Below are 21654 nucleotides of genomic sequence, written 5' to 3' on the forward strand. Positions count from 1 at the left end.
CACAGCTCTGCAGCAAGAAAATTACCAACTTGTGATTACATGTCAAGCTTTCAAGAAAAAATCTTGAAAAATGAGGCTGAGGATTTGTATTATTTGCCTGAATTCCACAGCATTTGGACATACAGTAGGCTACAGGTTTCTTTCTTTGCTTGTTACGCACAGAAACATTAATGACAATAACAAGTAATGAAAATGAGGCGTATTCTGACCACCAGCCAATAAAATCATGTAAATACGAAAGAGGAGGCAAAGGTGGCCGGTAAACCTAGCATGGTATATTGGTACAAAGCCGGGTATGGTGTGTGTCTCGAGAATGTGATTGTGTGTTATGACGATCATGGCTGCACCAAGCGTCGGACACGCCCACCATCAAGCACTAACGCAATGTGTACGTGTCACGCTACCAGCTTTGTGAGGCTGAACCCTGGCAGTTAAATGCTAATACCTCACACCATGCTGGAAATGTCCTTGGCTAACGTGATATTAAGCAGGTATGTTTACCATGTTCACCGTTTTTTAAGCCTGTCAACACGCTAACATACTCACAAAAACATTTCTTATGCTTTGCTAGCTTTGTGATGTTTAGCCGGTGTAATGTTTGCATTGTTCATCCTTTTGGTTTAGCTTGTTAGCTAACGTTTGCAAATGTGACAAACCACGTGCTAGTTGTTGTGATGATATTTCAGTTTGGGATGAAGTGTTGAACTTACAGTGACCCACCAACAGGCCGACATTGTTAGACATAGAACCAACAACGGAAATGTGGTTAAAACACAAAGTATGTCCTCGGAAAGGAGGAGAGACGAACCCACTCACCGATGAACGACGTCTCTCCCAGGTAGCCTCTCCGTCTGAGCACCACCTCCAGATACTTGTCCTCCTCGTCCACCACGTAGTATTCTCTCTCCAGGGAGATCCAGGACCAGTCCAGACGGAACTTCTGTCCCTTCAGCTTGTTACCACCTGGACCAAACACACAAGAACATTGTGTTAACTCCGGAACTTTAACTTGCAGTTCATTTAAAGTGTGAGCGTACAGTTTATTATCTAGAATCTCTGTGGAAATACCTCATGAGCCATTGTGGGTCTGTGCCTATTTACTGCTAATGATAACTACCGAATACTTGGCAGTGGGTTTTATGCAAAAATTGGAAAGGAAACTAAATGGCGAGATTCTGTGACCGGAGGGAGAAATGATTGAAAAAACCATAATGGTGAAAAAGTGCATTCATTATTTTCAAAGTGAAGTCCTGCAAAACTTGTGCTGCAGAACACTTTCTGCTAAAAAAACAAACAAACAACCCAATCTTGTGCTCAATCTCTTCATGATTTAAACGCACATCCACCTTCGATGAACTGCGTTATTTTCCTTTTTTTCCGTCCTCGCTTCGGCAAAAATAGCATATCATCCCGAGTGTTTCAGCGTGCCAGCCAATCAGTGCTATAAAGCGAGGGGTTGGCAGAGTAAATGCTCGTGTTAGTGCGAAGGCTTACAGAACTTAATAGCTGCCACTTCAACAGGCGGGCAGAAAGGAGAGATGTTTTGTGCGGCTAATTTGCCGACCGACTGCCGGGGGAGGAGGACGGAGTTCTGCAATAATGAATGGAAATAATGAGAAAACGTTGTAAAACTACAAGGAAATAGGTGGAGGTGGGATCTTTTCTTTCTCTGATGAAGAGTGTTTGACTATGGGAGCAAAGCTGAATGCTTTCATGAGGGTGTGTGTGTGTGTGTGTGTCAGTGTGTGTGTTTTCCTGGCAGAGAAATGCAGAGGCGTAGGACTGACTGTGCAAATGTTGTGTGTAGGCTGTCGGAAAGTAAATCTCATTTAGTTCCATTGAGGACAATTTCAAAGCTATTTGCTTCAAAGCTAACCCTAACATTATGCCTCTTAAAGACTGAGGCAGTATGGCTGTCAGAAGAACACACAGCATAGCACTCTGCCGCCGCCATCATCGAGCTGGTAAATGGCAGCGGTGAATTATCAAACCAGTAAAAGTGCTATTCTGTGGCTAATCCAGCGTTGTGAGGTTCTGAAAAACAGATAAAATAAGATCAGTAGGAAACTCATAAGTGTTACCATATAGCTCTGACTCTACAACTAAACACACATAGAGTTCTGTGTATGGATAAAGCTGCGTCGTGATACCGGCGTGGTGCTCAAAAGCAGTCGAGGTGAAAAGTTCAGCACTTTCCGGCACACTTAACAACAACAGGCCGGGGGGGGGGGGGGGGGGGGGAACAGTTCGCACAACCACAACTCGTGTATCCTCCAAGAAGCCTGCGGGCCAGGTTTAGGCTTCGCTTAGCGCGCAAATATGAAGTTGCATACAAACACACACGCACATCCCTTCTTCTTTCCAACTTCACTGCACCGATGACTTTCATCCCGGCTACCTGTCGGTAAATCATCAAGCTGCCTGAACTCCTAAGTGTGTGCGCATGTGTGCGTGTGTCGGTCCTTCTGTGTGATCTCCACTGAGAGTGAGGAGCATGTGCACGGACAATAGGGATCTGAGTCAGTAGGGTTCAGACGGCCTCGTTCCTCCAGCCTTTCAAGAAGATAAAAGACCGCTCACATCTGCTGACCATGCAAACAGAAGCCGCTTTGAAATCATCCTCAATAGAGATAAATTCACTTTACAGCGTCTTTCAAAGGCTTCCCTAACAAAAACTGACCACAAGAGGGTTTTTTTACCAATTAAGGATCAGAGTTTTTGAACAGCAGATTTCAAGAATCAGGGTACTCAGAGAACTCTGCCGAGAGAAACTTTGATGCTACAGTTTTCATGCCGGCTTGTGATCTAGGATCCACTTCATGGAATGATCACAGACAGCTGTCCAGTCGGATAAGACTACCCCTTTTTTTTATTTATCCACAAAAGGGTTAAACAAAAGAAGAAAGTATCAAACCTAAATCCACAGTAAGAACGTCTCTATTGTATGTCTACAGTTTGTAATGCTCTTATCGAATGTGCTGCAGCTGCTGCTTTTCACCATTCCCTCCTCGAGCTGGAGGAACAGTGAGGAACCTGTAATTAAGGTAGAATCATTCAAGAGCACATCAGAAACAAGAGCTGCTGACCTTCAGCGAGGTCTGAGGATCTGCTCTGGTTCAGAATACGCTGCTGAGAGATTCTCACACTGTGGTGCTCGCTGAGAGGACTGAGTCTTTCATGTCATAAAACATGAGGCGGTGTAAGAAAACCACACACGTTAGTCTAAGTCCAAGGAAGATGGGTTTTTTAAATGTTTTTCAGAAACTACTAGAGGTGGTGCAGTGGTTAGCTCTGTCGCTACACAGCAAGAAGGATCCCCCGTTCTTTATGGTGGCCCTATACGCTGATGACCTGTCCAAGGATAAGTGATATAGATACATCGATAAAAAGAAGTCTGCCATTTCAAAATCGTATGATTTAAACATGTAACTTCAGCTGCTAGGGGTCTGTCAAACATAAAAACAGCAAAGTAGCAAACAGCAATTAATTAAATATTGCCAGTGAATTTTTGTCCTCGTCATTTGCCCCTGACGTTTTAGCAGAGACGGACAAAGTCACGGGCATAAAGCAAATAAGACGTAATTTAAAGGCGATTAAAGGACATGTCCCATTAGTGGGAATACAATTTTGGATTTCTCTGGGTTTGAAAGTTGCTGGAAACATTTTGCATAACGTAAGTACAGATATCAACGATATGATATAAAACATAACATATGTCTAGTCGTTTTTACAGATTTAAATTAATAATTGTTATATATATATATATATATATATATCATCTTTAAGACCATAGAGCTTCCAATCATTTTCAGTCTAAATAAGCTAGTGAGAGAAAAATAAAACATTGAACAAGGAGATAAAGTTAACATCAGCTGGAGGCTGTAAATGCACTTGTATATATATATATCAAGTATATAGAATATATAGACGGAAGTACTGTATAAAAGCCAGGTGAGTGCATTCAAGTTTTTCTCACCACTGGGCCTTAACCACTGTCATTACACCAACCAACCATTACAACCACTATACTGGCAATGGTAGCTCTGCATTGATTGTGGTCGACTAAGTGTTCACTCTATTTCATGCTGCATGTTACACGTCACCGTTTCACACAATTGCCGTATGTTCCTTTATGGGACAATAATAAATTCACACTGATGTTGTCGGTGAATATGAAACAGAGCACTTCTCCTGCAGACCTGCCACAGAGCCTGATCTCAGAACTGTCACATTAAATATTCAGATCAGATTTTGTGAAGACGCCTCTCTCACTCCACCACCGACTCGTGTTTGCCCAATAAACATAACTCACATTTATGTGGAAATCACAAACATAAAAAGTGGAATTATCATTTACTGTTTTTTTGGGGGGGGGGGATGTGTGAGGTGGGTGTGGGGGTGTGTGTGTGTGGATGTAGGTATTCCTTATGTTGTGGGGACCTAAATCTGTTCTCACAGCCACCTTATGGGGACAGAAAAGAAAGTGCACATAATGTGAATCGTTATATTTTTAAGGTGAAGATGTGTTTTAATGTTAGTGTGAGGTTAGGCGAGGTTTATGTTAAAGTTACGGTTAATGAATGTAAGTCAATGTTATGTCCTCTGGTTGTGTGTGCAGAGGGAGAGGGAGCCTATCATGAATTAAACTGTAACTGCTGGCACTATATATTAAAGTGGAGGCTCTCCCCCCCACCATGTTTGGTCTGTACCAATACAGACTTTTTCAGTTTAGTCAGAACCACATTAACAACAACAGAAGGGACATCAGACCACAGTGGTTCGGTTCGTTCAGTGAGAAAAACAGAATTCAGACTATCGGACCGATTCCAGGAAGTTTAAAAAAGACAAAGAAGCAGCTCACAGGATTATTCTTGCTGCTTTCGCCTCTGATGATTCAACGTTTGACAGACGAGTATGTTCATTATGTGCATAATACACATATGCATATACACATATCCTCCTAATGAGGTTGGTGATGCTGGTAGAAACACCAAAACGATGCCACACTGGCAACAATTAACAAAACGGTGAACAAAATTAACCAGTTTACTCAATTCCCCAAATGGAAAGACAAATACCCGTCAAATTGACATCTGACATCTGACGCACACCCGACTACAAAGTAATGTCAAGTATAAGTCAATGCAGCTCACATAGGTAACAGTACACTCCTTAAAGTACAACGTGAAACCAAAATCAACCAGAACAGATGTAACAAAGACATGAAGCTTGGTTTTTTACACGGTTTTCTTTAACTACAATTCTTCAATTAATCTTTAGGAGCTTCACTCCGAAAAACTCTATATTGAATATCAGCTCACTGTTTTGTAAACATCTCTAAGACTTCACCAACAGAATCAAATGATATTCTCTCTGCGGCTTCCCCCCACTGCTACATCTGTGTACTCATTTATATACAAGTCCCCAACTCCCAGTGCAATTGGCAACCAAACAGCTGTATGCAGGCAACAGACCAAATGATTTTTGCTCATCATTTGAGAAACATTGGACCAGGATGTAATCACTGAATCTGCTATTTACTCAGCTGGCATGTGAAGCACCTCGACTCTCTTTCTCTCAGAATACACTGGCATTGATATTTCTGTAGTAGAAGGAGCCCACGCACCAGTCATCTGACTGGAGTGGCACTCTGCACGGACTTTGATGGTTGACAAAACACAAGCATCTCACTCCCCCTCAGGATGTTTCTTTGAGTGCTCCCTGTCAGGTGTGTGTCAGTCACCGCGGCGGCGGCGCTCGGGCCTCGACACTGGGGCAACTGGTGCAACTGGTGGGAGAGACGATAGAAAGAAGCTGTGACGGGTTCTGAACTCAGCTGCTTCTTTGTTCTTCAGGAGTGTGTGTGGTTCTGAGTTTATCTCATGATGTGGGGACCTGAATCTGCCTACACGTCACTTTATGGAGATTTGTTTTCCTCATGTGGAGAAGATGCAAGTACAAATAACTTTGTTTTAAGGGTAGCTATGTTTTAAGGTGAGGTTTGGGTTAAGGTTTAGGTTTAAGGTAAGGGTTAGGCAAGAAGTTACTGTGGATAAGGTTAGAGTAAGTCATCAGGAGGTCATGGAGACGCAACCGTGTGTGTTTGTGTTTGTGTGGCCACACAAGCAGGTAATTTTACAGGCCTTCTATTAGCACCACAGCCTTGTGTCTGAGTGTGTGTGCATTGTATTTGTGTCTCCCGCTGCATTCACACTTTGCCCAGGGCGAGCAGCACAACAGTGGATATCTCCTGAGGTGTATCGAGATGTAAGTCGACTGACCAAGGTTTCCTGGCCCCGGGCAAACACATGTATTTCAAATGCTGCTCAGCTTGAGGGTAAATGACGCTAATAAGCACGAGGTTTCTTTGTTGTTAATTTGCCGACATCAAATTCATCTCGTGCCTGAGCAGACCTCCTGCTTTTACCTGTGTACTGGTAATTATCTCTGCAAGTTTGTGCGTTTGATCAGTCGCTTCGCACAACTTCAAACCAAATGTGAGGACGAACGCTGCTGCTGCTGTTTCTATCAGGGATTATTAGATTGTGATTGTGCGTGTAGCTCCTGCCTGTTGGCAACAAGGGGAAGTGAGCTGCACCTCAAATCCCCCCCCATCCACCCTGAAGAAAGGAAAGTTGCATGTGACGGAATAATGCATTGTTTCCTTCCCTACAGTCAACAGCAACCGGCCCCGAGTGGGGGGGTGCAGAAACACCTGAAGCAACCTTGCACATGAAGCCATAAAAAAAAAAAAAAAAAAGCCTGACATCTAGGGCAGAGAAACCTCACTGCTTTGAAGTCCTTGTGCTGCACTTAACACTGTGAGCTTTTTCACTGATGTCTACAGAGAGAGCCGCAGAGGACCCCGGGCACGGCTTCAGGGAAAAGGCTCGGGGACGAAGAAACAGGAGAGGGGGGGGCTCTCTTAAGGTGTGTGTGTGTCTGCTTTTGGGAAGTTGCTCGTGTGTGTATGTGTGTACAGAAATGTCAGCGCCCTGCATGTCTTGAGTGTCAGATGAATCATAGAAACTAAAAGCATTTGTCGTCCTGCTGGGTTATTGTGTGCGCCGCCGCCTGTCAACTTCCACATCAGCACGAGCCTCCCCACGCCGCCGATATAATATTTAACAGAGGGACGGGTTTAATGTGTCTCAGGACGGCTGCCGCTGCTCCTGAGAGCAAACTGCGTCTGAGCGTGGAGATGATAAACTAGGGGCTTAAATCTCTGCTCTTTCCCTTTGCCACTCCTCTGCTCTCATTTCCCTCCATTATCTCATCCAACTCCTTAGAACAACATTTTTTTATTTAGCCACAAATGTTAATTTTTTTACTTCAGCGGCTCACTGTACTTTCAGATATATGGTTTTTATTATTTTCACAGAGCAGCCGAGCTCCGAACTGCTCCCCGGTGCCGTGCATTTTGCAATGTGAAGGGAAAACGTGTAATTTTTTGTACTATATTGTAATGGTTGTGTGATTTTAAATATGAATTAAAGTTCCATTAAGATGACGCATGTAAAGACGGTAAAAGGGAAAGTGTCAGCTGGAATTGTCGCTTCCCACGTTTCATTTTGTGTGGAGAAGTAAACATTGAACATTATGGTAAATGAATGTGGCAAAAAGTGAGACAGAAAAAGCAATAATAAGCCAATAATCTGGAGGAATCTAACCATATATTCAAAAACTGCAAATGACCACATTCCAGTGTTTGTTCTTGAGATTAGAGTGTGTTTGGTCCTGTTGATGTAGCTGATGGGTTGTCAAGCTCAGAGAAGCCGAGAATCAAAGATGATTAACGCGATGGAAAATTCCCCTTCACATCCCTCAACAGGTCTGACGCTCTCGTCCCGGCGCTCTAATGAGATGCAGATCAACGCCGTGCCACATTCACGACTGTGGAACGCGCTGTAATCCTCCAACAAAGACATCCATCAGCACCAGCGCTGACAGACAAACACGTCAGGCTGCAGGAGAGAAACACCACAGCGAGGGTGTGACAGTAAAACCCGATGCCTGAGACTAGAGTTGACATTCGGGACAATAAACCGGCGACAGACTTTGAGATTAAGCTCAACAAGGCGAAATATCCAGGCCTGTACCCGGAAAGGAAAAGGAGACGTTGATAAGCGACGTAGGAATGAGACTGAAGAACAGAAGGTGTCATGGACACAGATGTTGAGCAGGGAGGAAAAGAATGGAGGATTCATTTAGAAGAATCATGATGATGACGGGCTGAAGAGGATAAGAGATGGAAGAGTTGAGATGTGAGAGAAGTGGATGACAGTAAACTCCTGAATGGAGGCTGATAAAGAGAATCCTCTTTTAAAGCCGCGTTAGTGTTTGTGTGTGTTAGTGTGTGTGTGTGTGTGTGTGTGTGTGTGTGTGTGTGTGTGTGTGTGTGTGTGGTGTGTGTGTGTGTGTGTGTACTCAACATTTGCAAAATTAAAGACAAAAGGTCAGCAGATTTGTGGCCATGGTGACAGACAGTCTTAAGCTGTAATGTTTTATTTTTATTTTATTGCACTTTAATATGAAAACTTAACTTCCTACGAAGGTGAGAAAGATTCAAAAAGGATTGAAGCGATGATTAAAAAAATTCAGCACACAAATTTAAAAACCAGATTGTAACATTATCACTGACCGTGTGTTCACCGGACTTAAGTAGAACGAAGCACATTTATGGAAGTGAAATGTTTGAGTGAGTGAAATTGCTGCAGCTTGATTGAATCTAATTGGACAGAAGCAGTTTAAACTCTACTGAGCAGCATCCTGTTTTTTTACTGATTCAGGTAATAAAGTTTCCTTTATTCACAATTAGAGATTTTCCTATTTCTTTATCAGCCACTGTTAAAACCATTGGAGCCGGATCAGATATTTGGGGACCAATGCAGATACCAGTATTAGTCATTAGTATATAAAAAAAAATGTTGGTATGATACCATAGACCTTATTGTCAATCAATTATTCAGAATTTCCGTAGATTTCTTGGAGAACAATTCATGGATCAAGATGAAAAGAAAGTTTAGGGCACTGATGTGTATCTATTATATTTAAGTGTGTGTAATTAGAAGTAGATCCAAATAAAAATCTGGCTGTGGTGAATTTAAATGTGATTTCATTCGAGCTCTATTCAGTTCCCTTCTCGTTCTACTGTAGAGTTGAAGTGGAGTTTAAAAGTTAACGACTCGACTCAGAAGCGGTTTCAAAGAAAAAGAAACCTCAGCGAGGTCATTTGAACATGTTGTCATTACTGCTGAGAAAAAAGTTCTTTTGAAGAGCGGCGGACACGTCACCATGGAACCACGGATTCACACCCGTCTCACCAAACCATTACAAACCATTAAAGAAGCCGTGCCCTCGCGCTGTACCCTGCGGTGAGAGTGAGTCTTCATCACCGCCGATGAGAATCATGTTTTATTCAAGTCAACTCTGTGATGACGGAGAAACACATGTCAAGTGTCCTGTGTGCAGTGAATCTACGGGGTCACAGAGGGGTCACAGAGGGGTGAGGACGGGGGGGGGGGGGGGGGAGTCTGTGTATAGTGTGATGATCAATCCCATTCGCAGGGGGGAGAAGAAACAAACACAAAACAGACGGGATGACAGGAAAGATGTTTGTTTTTGTGATTTTTGCAAATTAATCTTTTAAGTAGAACGGATATAATTGGTTAATTGGTCAATTATAATTATTAATTCTTGGGATAATTCATGCTCACCAAACATTTTCTAGGTTCAGCTTCTCAAATATGAGGGTATGCTGATTTTCTTTAGTTTGTTACAGAGCACGGTATGTTTTCATCCCTGTCCACTGTTTGTTTGTTTATTTGTCTGTTTGTTTGTTGTTTGGAAATGATGTGTTTGCAATTTGTGCTGATCGCAATTAAACTCGTCTTTTTTTAAATTTTGTAAAGACACAATAAGACATTTAAAGACCCGTTGACTCATCGCAGAGACCGAATGATTTTTTCTCAGTTTAACGAAGCAAATAACTTTCAGACGTATCAATACTGAGGATCTCTGCTCGTTGCAGCTCTACTCCAGTCTTTTGTTTTCAGTGTCATCTGTGTTTGTTACGTGCGTCTTCATTCAAACTCCCTGAGCATCCCCTGGTCAAAGAGGAGCCTGGGAAACGAGTGGTGCTCCAGCCCACTGCAGTGAACCATAGTGATCGCAGCTGCTCTTAACCTGTGACAGAAGGCGCTTCCTGCCGCTCTTTCCCCGTAGAGGAGCCTGTAATAGAGCTGTGTAATTACCAGTGGTTGCCTGGCGGCTCTGCCCGGCTCACACGCTGCAGGGCTCTCATTAGCCACAATGATGCCGGTGCTCTTAAATATCAAACACTTCTTTCTTTGTGCTGGAGGCTTGACCGCCCCTCAGCCCTCGGCTCCCCCTCCGTCCTCTGCTGTGCATGCATATGTGGGAATGTGTGAAAGTGTGCCGGTGCACATGTGAATTATATATATACACATGTACCAATAAATACATATCTGTACCTGTTTATATGTACACTCATGTTTTACAAGACAAACCAGGTGTTTCATGTAAAACCAAGTGGAAGTGGAGGAGCTGCTTTGGGGGTTTTTTTGGGGGGGAGGCTGAGAATGATGCTTCACAGTGTGTTGCACCACACACTGTAAATCACTGTACTGCTGCCGTTTAACATTTGCTTCCTCTGCAAATTCTTTATCTGGAACCGGATGGCAGTAACACCAAGTCTCCAAAAAAAAGGAAGATTAAGTATATCCAGTAAGTTATGGATTGACAATAGCCTAAACTTGTGTAGAGCACAATTCCCTTTAAAAAGCCTCAGGCCTTCCTTTTTTTTAAATCTAAACCAGACTATTGCCAGGAGCAGGAAAAAGAGAAAGAAAAAATCTAAGAACTTTACAGGAGCGTGGACAATCAATTAGTCAATGTTTCTCCTTTCATGTGCACAAAGAAACTGTTAGTCTTCTGGAAATTAGCATTTCCCTCTAAGTGCATTAGCACTACAAAATGAAAAGTGGGTCCAGGGCTAATTCACCAAACCATTAGTTCATGTTTTCAGACAGAAAGTGTTGAATAACCTACACGGTTTTTTTTTTTTCTTTTTTTTTAAAGATTATTTTTTGGCATTTTATGCTTTTATTGATAGTTTTAGAGACAGAGTTGAAATGGGGCAGAGAGGGGAGTGACATGCAGAGAACGACCGCGGGCTGGAATCGAACCCGGGTCCGCTGCTGGCCGAGGCCCATGGGGGGGACGCCCTACCAACCGAGCTAAGGGCGCCCCCACCTACACGGTTTTTACTTCTTGTGTAACTTTGGAAAACACTTTTATATACTTGGCGTCGCTGGTTAAGAGTAGTTTTGAAACTGAAGGACAGAGTCACTATCTCAACTGCTGTATCCTTTTGTGACTGCAGAACAAAGGCAGCAGCCGTGGTGATGAAGACAACGACCTTGAGAAGTGAATCGTGACGTCTCCGTTATGTTTTAATCCGACACTCAGCGATGTGAGTCACTGAGAAGAATTGTGCGACTGAAAGTGGATCTGAGAATTAAGTCCAGGTAGCGAAAATTACATCTGATGGTACAGAAGACAAACGAACAGACTGAGAGAAATAAGAGTGTAAACGGGTTCATGTGACTTCTGCTGTTAAACGGTGGATTGGCTGCATTCACAAAACACTTTCTACGCTTTTATCGACCAGTCAAAGATCTTCACAGTTCAAGCCTCTATAGGCAGCTCTCTTACAACAACACGCCATTCACACACAGCAGGAACAGCAGTCATGGGTTCTGTATGTTGCCCAAGGACAGCCACTAACCAGGAGGTCGGGCATCGAACCCCCGACCTTCTGGTTGGTGGATGAACCTCTCTGCCTCCTGAGCACCTTTTATTTCCCCTGTGCATTTCAAGGAGGATCAAGTGGCACACACGTCTGTGTAGTTGGTGTGACTCCATATCTTACAGGATTAAAAAATCTCCTGCACATCTGCACATGTAAAGAAAGAATGTGGCAGAGAAAATGTAATTTGTTTGGGTCATTTTTGAAGATGAAATCTGAATATTTGTACAGATGTTTTATGTCATTTCATGTCACGTTTGTACATTTCATATCTTACAAACCCTTCTTTAAAGACTGTTATTTCCATTGGCTACGGTGGCCCTCCAGGACCAAACATAAAGAGACCGGGCAAAGACATAAAAAACATTCTTCTGGTCTTTGCATGTTACGTCCGACACCACATGTTGTGAGTTTGTGCTTCTCCGCTCGTTTCATTCGACCGCCCTCTGATTTAAATACTCAAGTCATTTTCACAGTTTGAATTTGATTGCGGCTTTGATAAACGCCTCGAAATGTAACTATGTCATTAACGATCATTTCAGTTCAGAATTTGAACATTCAGGTTTTTCTTTCTTCAGCTACTTGATCTTGAACAAACCCAGCGATGCTCTTGAGCCTTTCGATGAGATGGAAACAATCTGCATTCGCTCCCCGGGGTTAAAAGCCTCTGGGGCAGACGCAGGTTCTAAGCGGCTCCACGTGGCGGCCGAGGTGTTTGTCTCACGAGCCGATTAACGGACAACACGACGGCAAAAGAACAAATAATAATTAAATAGACAAGCATCCAATTTACTAACCGGGTTTTCACAAACGATTGGGTCATTTAGCCACGGTTAATTAACTCTGCTCGTTTCAGTGAACACTCGTTGTCACTCACTCCCACTGTGGTTGTGTTTTTGTTGTCGTTTTCTTTTTGTGGCTTTTGCATTCGTGTGTTTTCCGGTAAATGCTTGTGTGGAAGATGATGAATGTGATGCTGATGAAAGCATGTTGTCATAATGTCCATACTGTGTTCGATGCCCTTTACACAGAGGTGGATCTGACCCTCTATAGCCCAACGGGTAAAACACGGACACTTTAAACTAGCTCTCATATATCTTGTATATTAAATGCATGTTGTTGGCATTCTAATAACTACACTGACTAATAAATCACGACAGGACCGGATACACAGTAGCTCTGCTTTGACGTATCCTGCAGCCACATTCACAAATTAGCCAGAACGTCTCATTAAATCAACGGACTGTGAAAATGACACAAGTCAATTCCAGCGCCTCAGAAAGAGTTTCCTGTCTTTAACGAAAGAGGAAGCCTCAGCTAATAAGCCGGAGCATCATTTGTAGTTTACAGTTGCAGACGCTGGGCCTCTGTTGGCCTATGCAGATTTTATTTTCTTGAATCAAATGAAGTCAGGGCAAATATCAGGCTCCTCGCGCAACTGAAGCCGACAGAGAGGGGGGGTGGGGGGGGAGGGGGGGGGCGGCGTTTAGCACGATGAATATGAATGAACGCAGCAGAAATATAAAAAGAAATCACTGATCTGTTGGTTCAATCTGCGGGGAGCGATTTTCAGAATCAAAAGGCACTCGGAGCTGGAACACGATGCCTGACAGTTGACTCGCGGGTCCATCACAATCATGAGCGTGAGTGTAATGAGTGATTCTGTGAACCCCCGACGGCAGCAGAAGAGAAGCAGACTCACAAACTCACCCGGAGAGACCAGAAACCAGCGAGTCTGGAGGTTCGGGACCACACAAACAACAACAAAGACTTCACCTCAGCCGGTTCGAATCCATCAGCAATTTTTCGTTCAAGCATAATTTGAAAAACCTCTTTCTGCTCCATCAGTGTAAACGTTTTTAAAAATCTTACCGTTGTCCTCAACAGAGAAGTGGAAGAGGTCGGATGTGGCGTTATCTTCGTTCCGCAACACGTAGCAGATGTTCAGGTCATCGACATCAGCTGCAACACACAAACATCTTGAGTTCAGTTGGTTTGCTCGTGTGTCACAAACATGCACGGGATGACATTTGAGCAAATTATAAATACTGTGTCACGAGGGAAACAGAGCAGACGAGTAAACAACAACAAATATTTTGATGTAATTAGTGAGCGAATGCAAATGAGAGTCGGTGCATTTCACTCTCACATGATGAAATTAAAAATCCCCTTCTCGAGAGGTTAAATCATAATTTATGCATCAAAGACATTTGTCCTTACAAAGGTTTAAAAAAAAAAAAAGAAGTAAATATGTGAGATATTCTTTTTAGATTAAATAAAAATGTGATGTTTGATGCTGGCCGCAGCCTCCAGCCCACTTTGAAGTCCCTGTGACCATTGGATTGTTGAAAACACTCTCTGTCAAATCACTGTTCAAAGATGGAGGCTGTCCTTATCAGCGGCGGGAACAGCAGGTCTCGAGTATCACACTGATTCTCTTCCTTATCTGCACTCAGCATGAGCGCTTCTTGTACCAGAGAACGCGTTCTGAAAGTCATGCATCCGTAATCCAGGACGATAGAGGGCCACCACCTCGTGTCTGAGACAGGAAGCTCAAAGCTCGAACCTGCAGGAGGGCGTCACCGACCCGGACCGGGTAGCCAGTGGACCTTTAATGATAGACGCGGGGCAGGAATGTTAAGAAGAGGAATGTTAAGAACAGGATTGCACCCGGGCACCGATGCTTTCCACAGCTGTTCTCCCAGCGAATTCAGAATTACAGGGCTCGGTCTGCATCCCCCCCCCCCCCCCCCCCCCTTCCCCCCATTCTGCACAAACGTCTATTACAGTGCAGAAAGATCATCAAGAGCGTGAAAGGATTTGGCCTCTGCGAAACACCTCCGTCAATAATAGATGTGACAGGACGGAGGTTCATAAAAGTGCAAAGCCCCGACTCCTGACTGACTGGGAAGCTCTTCGCTGGTTTCCTGTCATTAACCGACTCTCCTGCTTCCCCCCTGAATAAAAAAATGCACATACAGAAACCATTTAAGTTGCATTGTGGAGCGTGAACAGCAGGAGTTGTGTTGCAGCCTTGAACCCGAGGACCTTGCAAAGATAAAGTCGAGGCTGCGAACCAGGGCCACGGTGTTCATCAAATATTTAAAGAGGGCGCCTCACGGGATGTGCCCTGGAAATAGGAAGAGTAAATAAAGAGCGAGGGATTGTCTCTTTCACCTGACTGAGCCTTCTGACGAGCCTGCTCTCTCTCTCTCTCTCTCTCTCTCTCTCTCTCTCTCTCTCTCTCTCTCTCACACGACCCTTCCCTCATTCTTTATTTCTCTCATCTCATGCCACCTGCAACCCCCCCTTCTCCACTCGATCTTCTACTTTAGTTGCTCTCTCTGCCCCCTCTCCGTCCCCTCTGCCTCCTGTTCTCTCTGCCCTTCAGTCTCATCCATGTGTGTGTGTGTGTGTGTGTGTCTGTGCCCCCCCCCCGTCCCTTTTCCTTTTCCTTTTTCTTTTCAAAGGCCGAAGCGGCACAGCGGTTCACAGAAGTGTCCGTCTCCTGCCGACTTAAGAGCGCTCTTTTCTCTCCTCTGTGTTCTCAGCTGCCGTCTTTCCCCGTGCCGAGCTTGTGGCATGAGCCGATGAATTTCCTAACCTGTTTGCATAATTGCCTCAGCGTGATATGAAATACTGCATTGATTGCGTCGCTTTAAACCTCAATCAGTGGCATTGTTGTCTTGAATCCGTCTCCAGTATCAATAAACAGACATGCACAGATGCAAGTGGAGGTTTGCACATTCACAGCTCCGGGAGGGCGAGTGTGCTCCGTGTGATGTTTTTTTTCAAACTGCAATAAATCGCTTTGAGATGCTCGGACCTGAGGAAACCGTCAAAATCTGCAAACCTGCAGCTCGACCGGCACTGGAACGACTGCTCTGACCTTTTCACACGATCCTCTGCTCCTGTCCTGCTTCATTTAACACACCGCGCTGGAGAACAGCCGATGTGAACATTTCCCTCCGAGACGGAGAAGTGATAAATTATTCATCTCAAACCATCTACAAGACATTTGCACGGAAAACACCAGCCCCTAACTTTGGTCTGCTAATTACGATTTGATGAGCGAGGCACGTCCTAATCAGGCCCACAAATTGACTATTGAAATTCCCAAGCCGGCACTTGTCACACACATATACATAATTATTGCCCCATAAATTCAAATCTTGGTGTGAAGAAAAATAATCAAACTTTACAGATTTTTTCACTCTGAAGAGCATAACATCACATGTTAAGGTATCAGATATATTTGATTGCATTATTCAAACATTTCTAAAGTTTATATATCTAAAAAAAATTATAATTTTGTATTATTTTGTTTCCCAAACAAGGCAGATTACATATTTTAAATCAGTTTTTCATTGTTATTTTTAACTTTTTGTCATTTGATTATTGTGTATTATTTATGCAGTGGTTGATATGTTGCAATGCCGATGACCTCACCTTGAGTAAACGTGTTGATGGAGTTGTTTCCATGTCCCAGGTTGATGATGTACCCGTGTTTGGGCGCGGTGGTGACGTGGAACACCAGGGACACCGGGCTGCTGTCTCTGTCCTCTGCCCTCAGCACTTTGGAGCTGATGGGGAACCCCAGGTGACCCGTGGTCAAGATCTTCAAAGTGGGGGAGCCTTTATTCACCACGATCTGAGGGACGCCGTTGTCCAGCGACACAATGGTGATCTTCATGGTTTGAGGGTGCCGAGTCTCGAACACAGTGTTGGGGAAAACATAAAAGTCGGTGTGCGTGCCGTCGGTGACAGTGAAGGAGAAGGAGTCCTCTGATGATTCCGTGCCGTCGTGTTTGTAGCTGATGAGGTTTTCGTTCAGGTTTTGTTTTGTGAAGCTGGTGACGGGCGTGGACTGGTTGTAGAGGAGTTTACCGTGAACAGGCAGCTGGGTGACGGTGAATCTCAGCATCTTCTCAGACGTGTCCTGGTCCTCAGCCGTGAGCTCAAACGGTGTAATCAGCTTAACCTGCCCCTCGGTGACAAACAGACTATTTACAGTCACGACGGGCTTCTTGTTGTCAACATCCACGATGGAGATTCTGAATGTCCTGAAGATGGGATTGTAGCCGTCAGTGACTTCAAACTCGAAGCTGTCCATCTTCACCTCGTCGTCTGAGGTGTGGATGTAGTAGACCTTACTGCCGGCCAGTTGCAGTTGAGTGAAAGACACGATGGGCATCCCGGGAGTGTCCGTGCACTCCAAGTGGCCCCTCACAGGGGCCCTCGTCACCGTGAAGACCAAGTGCTCATCCGGGCTGTTGAGGTCGGTGGTGCTGAGAAGATCTGTGGTCAAGGTCACTCTGCCACCTTCCCTCAGGGACACACCTTTACTGACAACATCAGGGAACACCATGTCGATGCTGCCCACAGTGATGTAGAAGTAACGGTCGATTAGCGGGTTCATTCCGTCTGTGACGTCAAACTTCACCAGGTCTCGGATGCCCTCCTGTCCGCTGTGTGTGTAGATCAAGAGCCCGGCATCGAGATCAGCTTGAGTGAAGTTCATCCCCAGTGTGATGTTCTCCAAAGCCCCAGAGGGAGTTTTCCTCTGCAGGAGACCTTGACCCGGCCCGAAGCGGATGATGTACGCGAGGGAACTATCGTCTGAGTCCAAGTCTGTCGCTTTCAGCGCTTTGTTGTTGATCTCTTTGGTTTCACCGATCTCCACCTCCAGGCCGTCGTTAATGAGCATTCTGGGCGTCTCGTCATCCACTGCAATAATCATGACCACGGCAGTTTTCTGCACAGAGTACTTTCCGTCAGTCAGAGTCACATCAAAGCTGTCCTCTGTTGTCTCTGAGTCATCGTGCTCATAAATAATGCTCGACGCCTCCCTAATCTGCTCCAAAGTGAAATTAGTCACCAGGACCGAGCCCGTGGGGAGCTGGTTCAGGATGACGCCGTGTTTGGGCGGTTTGGAGATGATGAACATCAGCTCCTCAGGTGGAACATCGGCATCCGCACCGTTCAGAATGGGGGTGTCGATGACGATGTTCATTCCCTCCATGACGACTATTTCTCTCAGATAAATCTCTGGCTTCTCATCATTTGCAGGGATGATAATTATAGGGAAGAAGAGATTCTCTGAGAAATTGATGCCGTCCGAGCACCTGAACGTGAACCTGTCCTCCACCGGCTCCACTCCTTTGTGGATACTCTGCACATAGTAGACGTTCCTCTCTCTGATATCTCTGACGGTGAAAGCACTGATAGCAGTCCCTGATCTGGATTTTTCTGAGCCCGGGGCCGGTGATATATTTTCCACATAGCCGGTGGTCGGCTGGACAATGATGGTGCAAAGGATATCATCTGTCGGAGTGTCATTATCGTCTGCATCCAAGTGCTCGGGGCCGATGGCGTACTTCTCCCCTTCCAGGACACTAAATTGAATCCCAACTCCGACCTCAGGGGCCTGGCTGTCAACGGGAAGAATAGTAACTCGAACGTGGACCCCGTTGACCTTATTCCCACCAACCGTCCAATCATCAGACATGTCTGTGAGAGTCAGATTGAAGCCGTCGTGCTGGGATGCGAGGCCTATCTCCCCGCTGGTGTGTGCGTACACCACCACACCGTTAATGATGTCAGCCTGTGTAAACCTGGTGGCAGGCACTCCTTTAACCAGTATATCGCCCATCAGTGGAGCATCCTCCACGATGAACGTCAGCTCCAGGTCATCGGTGTCGTCATCGTGGCCTTGGATGACGTTAGTGGTGATTTCTGTGGCTCCGTTTTCCAGCACGTCCATGTGAGACCCGATGGTTCCCGCGGGCAGACTGATGGTGGGAGTCTCATCATCCACGGGCCTCACGTTCACTTTGACCGTCACGGTTACAACATGGAACCCGTCGCTCACGTCCAGCTGAAAGTCATCGCTCACCGTCTCCTCCCCGCCGTGAATGTACGATATCTTCTCCTCTGAGACGTCCTCAAGTCGGAAAAGCCCTTTTTTCTCCAAGTCGCTGAATGCCACCTGGACCTGGCCGTGTTTGGGCAGCTGGCTGAGAGTGAAGGTAATCTGTTCACTCTCTGTGTCCAGGTCTGCGGCGTCCAGCTCAGCGAGGGTGATGATGTGCATGCCACGTTCAAACACAGTGAAGCCGGTGTTTGTGATCTCGGGGGGTTTGTTGTTGACGGGCTGCAGGTAGATAGTGAACGCCCCCTCCACGCTGTTCCCCGCTGTGTCTTCCACGGTGTAACGGAACTGCACCACGTGAGCTGTGATCCCCAGCTCCACATCCGGCGGGTCGTAGGACAGCTTGTGATGATTGAGTTGAGCCTGCGTGAACTCTGTGACCTCGGTGTCTGGGCTCTCTGTCAGAACCAGGGATCCGAACCCAACAGGGTTATTTTCGTCCGTGTCTGTCGGCGGCTGGATAACTGTGTATTTCAGGTCACGGTCCTCAGAGTCTAAATCGGTGTAGCGCAGAACTTCCTTGCTGAAGTGCGTGAGCTTGTACTCCTGAACCGTCATCTGAATGGTGGTGCCGGGGAACAGCACCGGGGGGACGTCATCGATGGGCAACACTCGGATCATGAAAGCATTTTGCCCTGACTCATTAGGGGGGTCGTTGTCATCCTGCACCGTGAACACGAACTGATCCATGATGGTGTCTGTGTTGTGAGGGCCTGTGTGCTTGTAGAACAACTTCCCGTCAGTTATGTCTTTCTGGAGCCACTCGGTCACCTCCTTTTCGTAAACCTCATCTTCGGCGTTGAACTTCCAGGACGAGGGATCCTCGGGGGCGTCGGACTGTCTGAGGAACACTGTGCCGATTGTGGAGAAGGGAGCGACGATGGTGAACTTAATAGTTGAGTCCTCAGAGTCAATATCAGCAGCACTTAGCATGAGGGGAGAAATCAGCATCATCTGGTTCTTGAAGAGCACCAGGCCCGTGTTGGCATTTATAATCGGTGGCTCGTCATCAGTGGGAACGACTGTGATGGGGAAAAGGAATTCGACCTCGTTTTTCCCGTCCGACATCTTGAAGACAATGTTGTCGCTGTACGTGTCGCTCCCGTCGTGCTGGTACACCACAACTCCCGTGGTGAGATCAGTGGGGGTGAAGAACTTGCTGAGAGAGCCCAGAACCGTGAGGTCTCCGTGCCGCAGCCCGTCCACCACGGTGATGGTGACCGCGTCCAGGTCGTCCTCGTCGGCGATCTCCAAGTTGTGGCTGGTGAAGAGGGCCCGGGACTGGCCCTCGTACAGCAGCTGGCCCGTGTTGCGTGTCACCACGGGGGCCAAGGAATTCATGGGCTTCACCACGATCATGAAGGCGAAGGGGTCCGACACGGCCCCGTCCGTGTCCACCACCTCAAACTCAAGCTGGAAAATCCTCTCCGTCTCCGAGTCCAGGGACGGGGGCTTGTAGGCAATTTTCAGATCGCGCAGGTCCCTCTGGTAGAAGGAGGTGATGGGGAGGTTCCTGTCGTCGGTGCTGACTATGTATCCCTCCTCATACGATAACGGGGAGGTGATGTTGAAGATAAGCTCATCCGGGTCTGACTCTGCATCGTCGGCGGCGAGCATATCCGGGGTGAGGGCGGTCATGACAAACTGACTCACCTCCATCATCATCATGGACACGAAGCTGGGCTTGGGGGGGGTGTTCTCCTCCCCTTGTTTGATGCGTATCATGAGATGGAAATACTCCTGCTTCTCCAGGTTGCCCTCTTTATCGTGCAGCTCCACCACCATGGGCACGTAGTCCCTGTTGGGGGACTGGCGCTCAAACGTGTGCTCGTAGCGGATGTCCGCCTGGGTGAATTCATCACAGTCCATCATTTTGGAAAGTTTCCCCCCGTCGATGAGTCGTCCATACCTGGGCAGAGCGCTGCCGCTGGACAGGGAGGCCACCTCACATCTATGAGATTCTCTGTCATAGGTGAACTCCAGAGTCTTTTTATCAATGGGGTGGCTGATGCCCCTCAGGTTGTCCACGGTGAGGGGCATGTTTTTGGTGAGTAACTCCAGCTGCGTAAAAACTACTTCCACCTCCATCATGAAGGGGATGATAACGGTCTCCGTGGGCGCGTCGTACCTGAGCTGCAGCCGCACTCGGTCTTTCGCCGGACTCCTGGAGCCGTAGTGTGAGTACGTCACGTCGTTGGGACCGAAATCACACAGAAACTTTTTGGGGGAGAGATGCCCGGGTCTCTGCGAGAGCGGGTCGTTGTCCAGGACCGTGATGCTGCATCGATCCCCCGGCTGCGTCTGGATCACCAGATCGTTGATGGGGTCGATGAACACGGATCTCCCGAAAGCCACGCGCACTCCGTTGTTGGCCACCAGGATCGCGTCCTCGGACAGGTCGGACCTCAGCGCGTAGAACAACCCGGAGCTGTCCGGCTGCGCGGAGGCGAAACCCGCGAGCGAGACGCACAGGAGGAGAAGTGTGTGGAGCGGCATCGCGGCGGCGGATCCCATCCAAAGCATCCGAAAACAGTCCCTGTGCCAAGGCGGTGTGCGGAGAGGAGAACAAACACGCTCCGGTGTCTTTGTTTTACGCGTAAAGGTTAGAAAAAAATCCCCAAGTGCTGCACGGGAGTGGGCTGGATGTCGACACGGTGCGTGCGCCCGGACCCTCCACACTCTCCGCGAGAAGAGCGCGCAGGAGTTTTAAGTTGTGACACTTGAGAGGCTGCGTAAAAGCGCCACCGCCCATCTCTGCGCATATTGGAGGATCCTCCGGGCTGCGCTCCTCAGCCTCGTCCGCGATAGGCAGCTCGGCTGAGATTCACACAGGAGGCAGGGCACCGAGCCGAGCCACACTGATATGATTCATTCATCACTGAGCGGGGACGAG

The 21654-nt window shown here is 46.5% G+C and overlaps 1 protein-coding gene across 1 annotated transcript in view; it reads right to left on the bottom strand.

Moving 5' to 3' along the window:
• The window catches only part of LOC128457354 (FRAS1-related extracellular matrix protein 2), a 51483-nt gene extending 30211 nt beyond the window's left edge, over positions 1-21272 (bottom strand). Inside the window, exons 1-3 of the mRNA XM_053442005.1 lie at positions 16280-21272; positions 13703-13792; positions 817-963 (exon numbers count right to left, since the gene is read on the bottom strand). Coding sequence (XP_053297980.1) covers positions 817-963; positions 13703-13792; positions 16280-21257 — 5215 coding nt within the window. The 5' untranslated portion in view covers positions 21258-21272. The remainder of the gene's footprint in view (positions 1-816; positions 964-13702; positions 13793-16279) is intronic.
• Positions 21273-21654: the final 382 nt, after the last annotated feature.

The sequence above is a fragment of the Pleuronectes platessa genome, chromosome 15, assembly GCF_947347685.1.
Source record: "Pleuronectes platessa chromosome 15, fPlePla1.1, whole genome shotgun sequence".
Lineage (NCBI taxonomy): Eukaryota > Metazoa > Chordata > Actinopteri > Pleuronectiformes > Pleuronectidae > Pleuronectes > Pleuronectes platessa.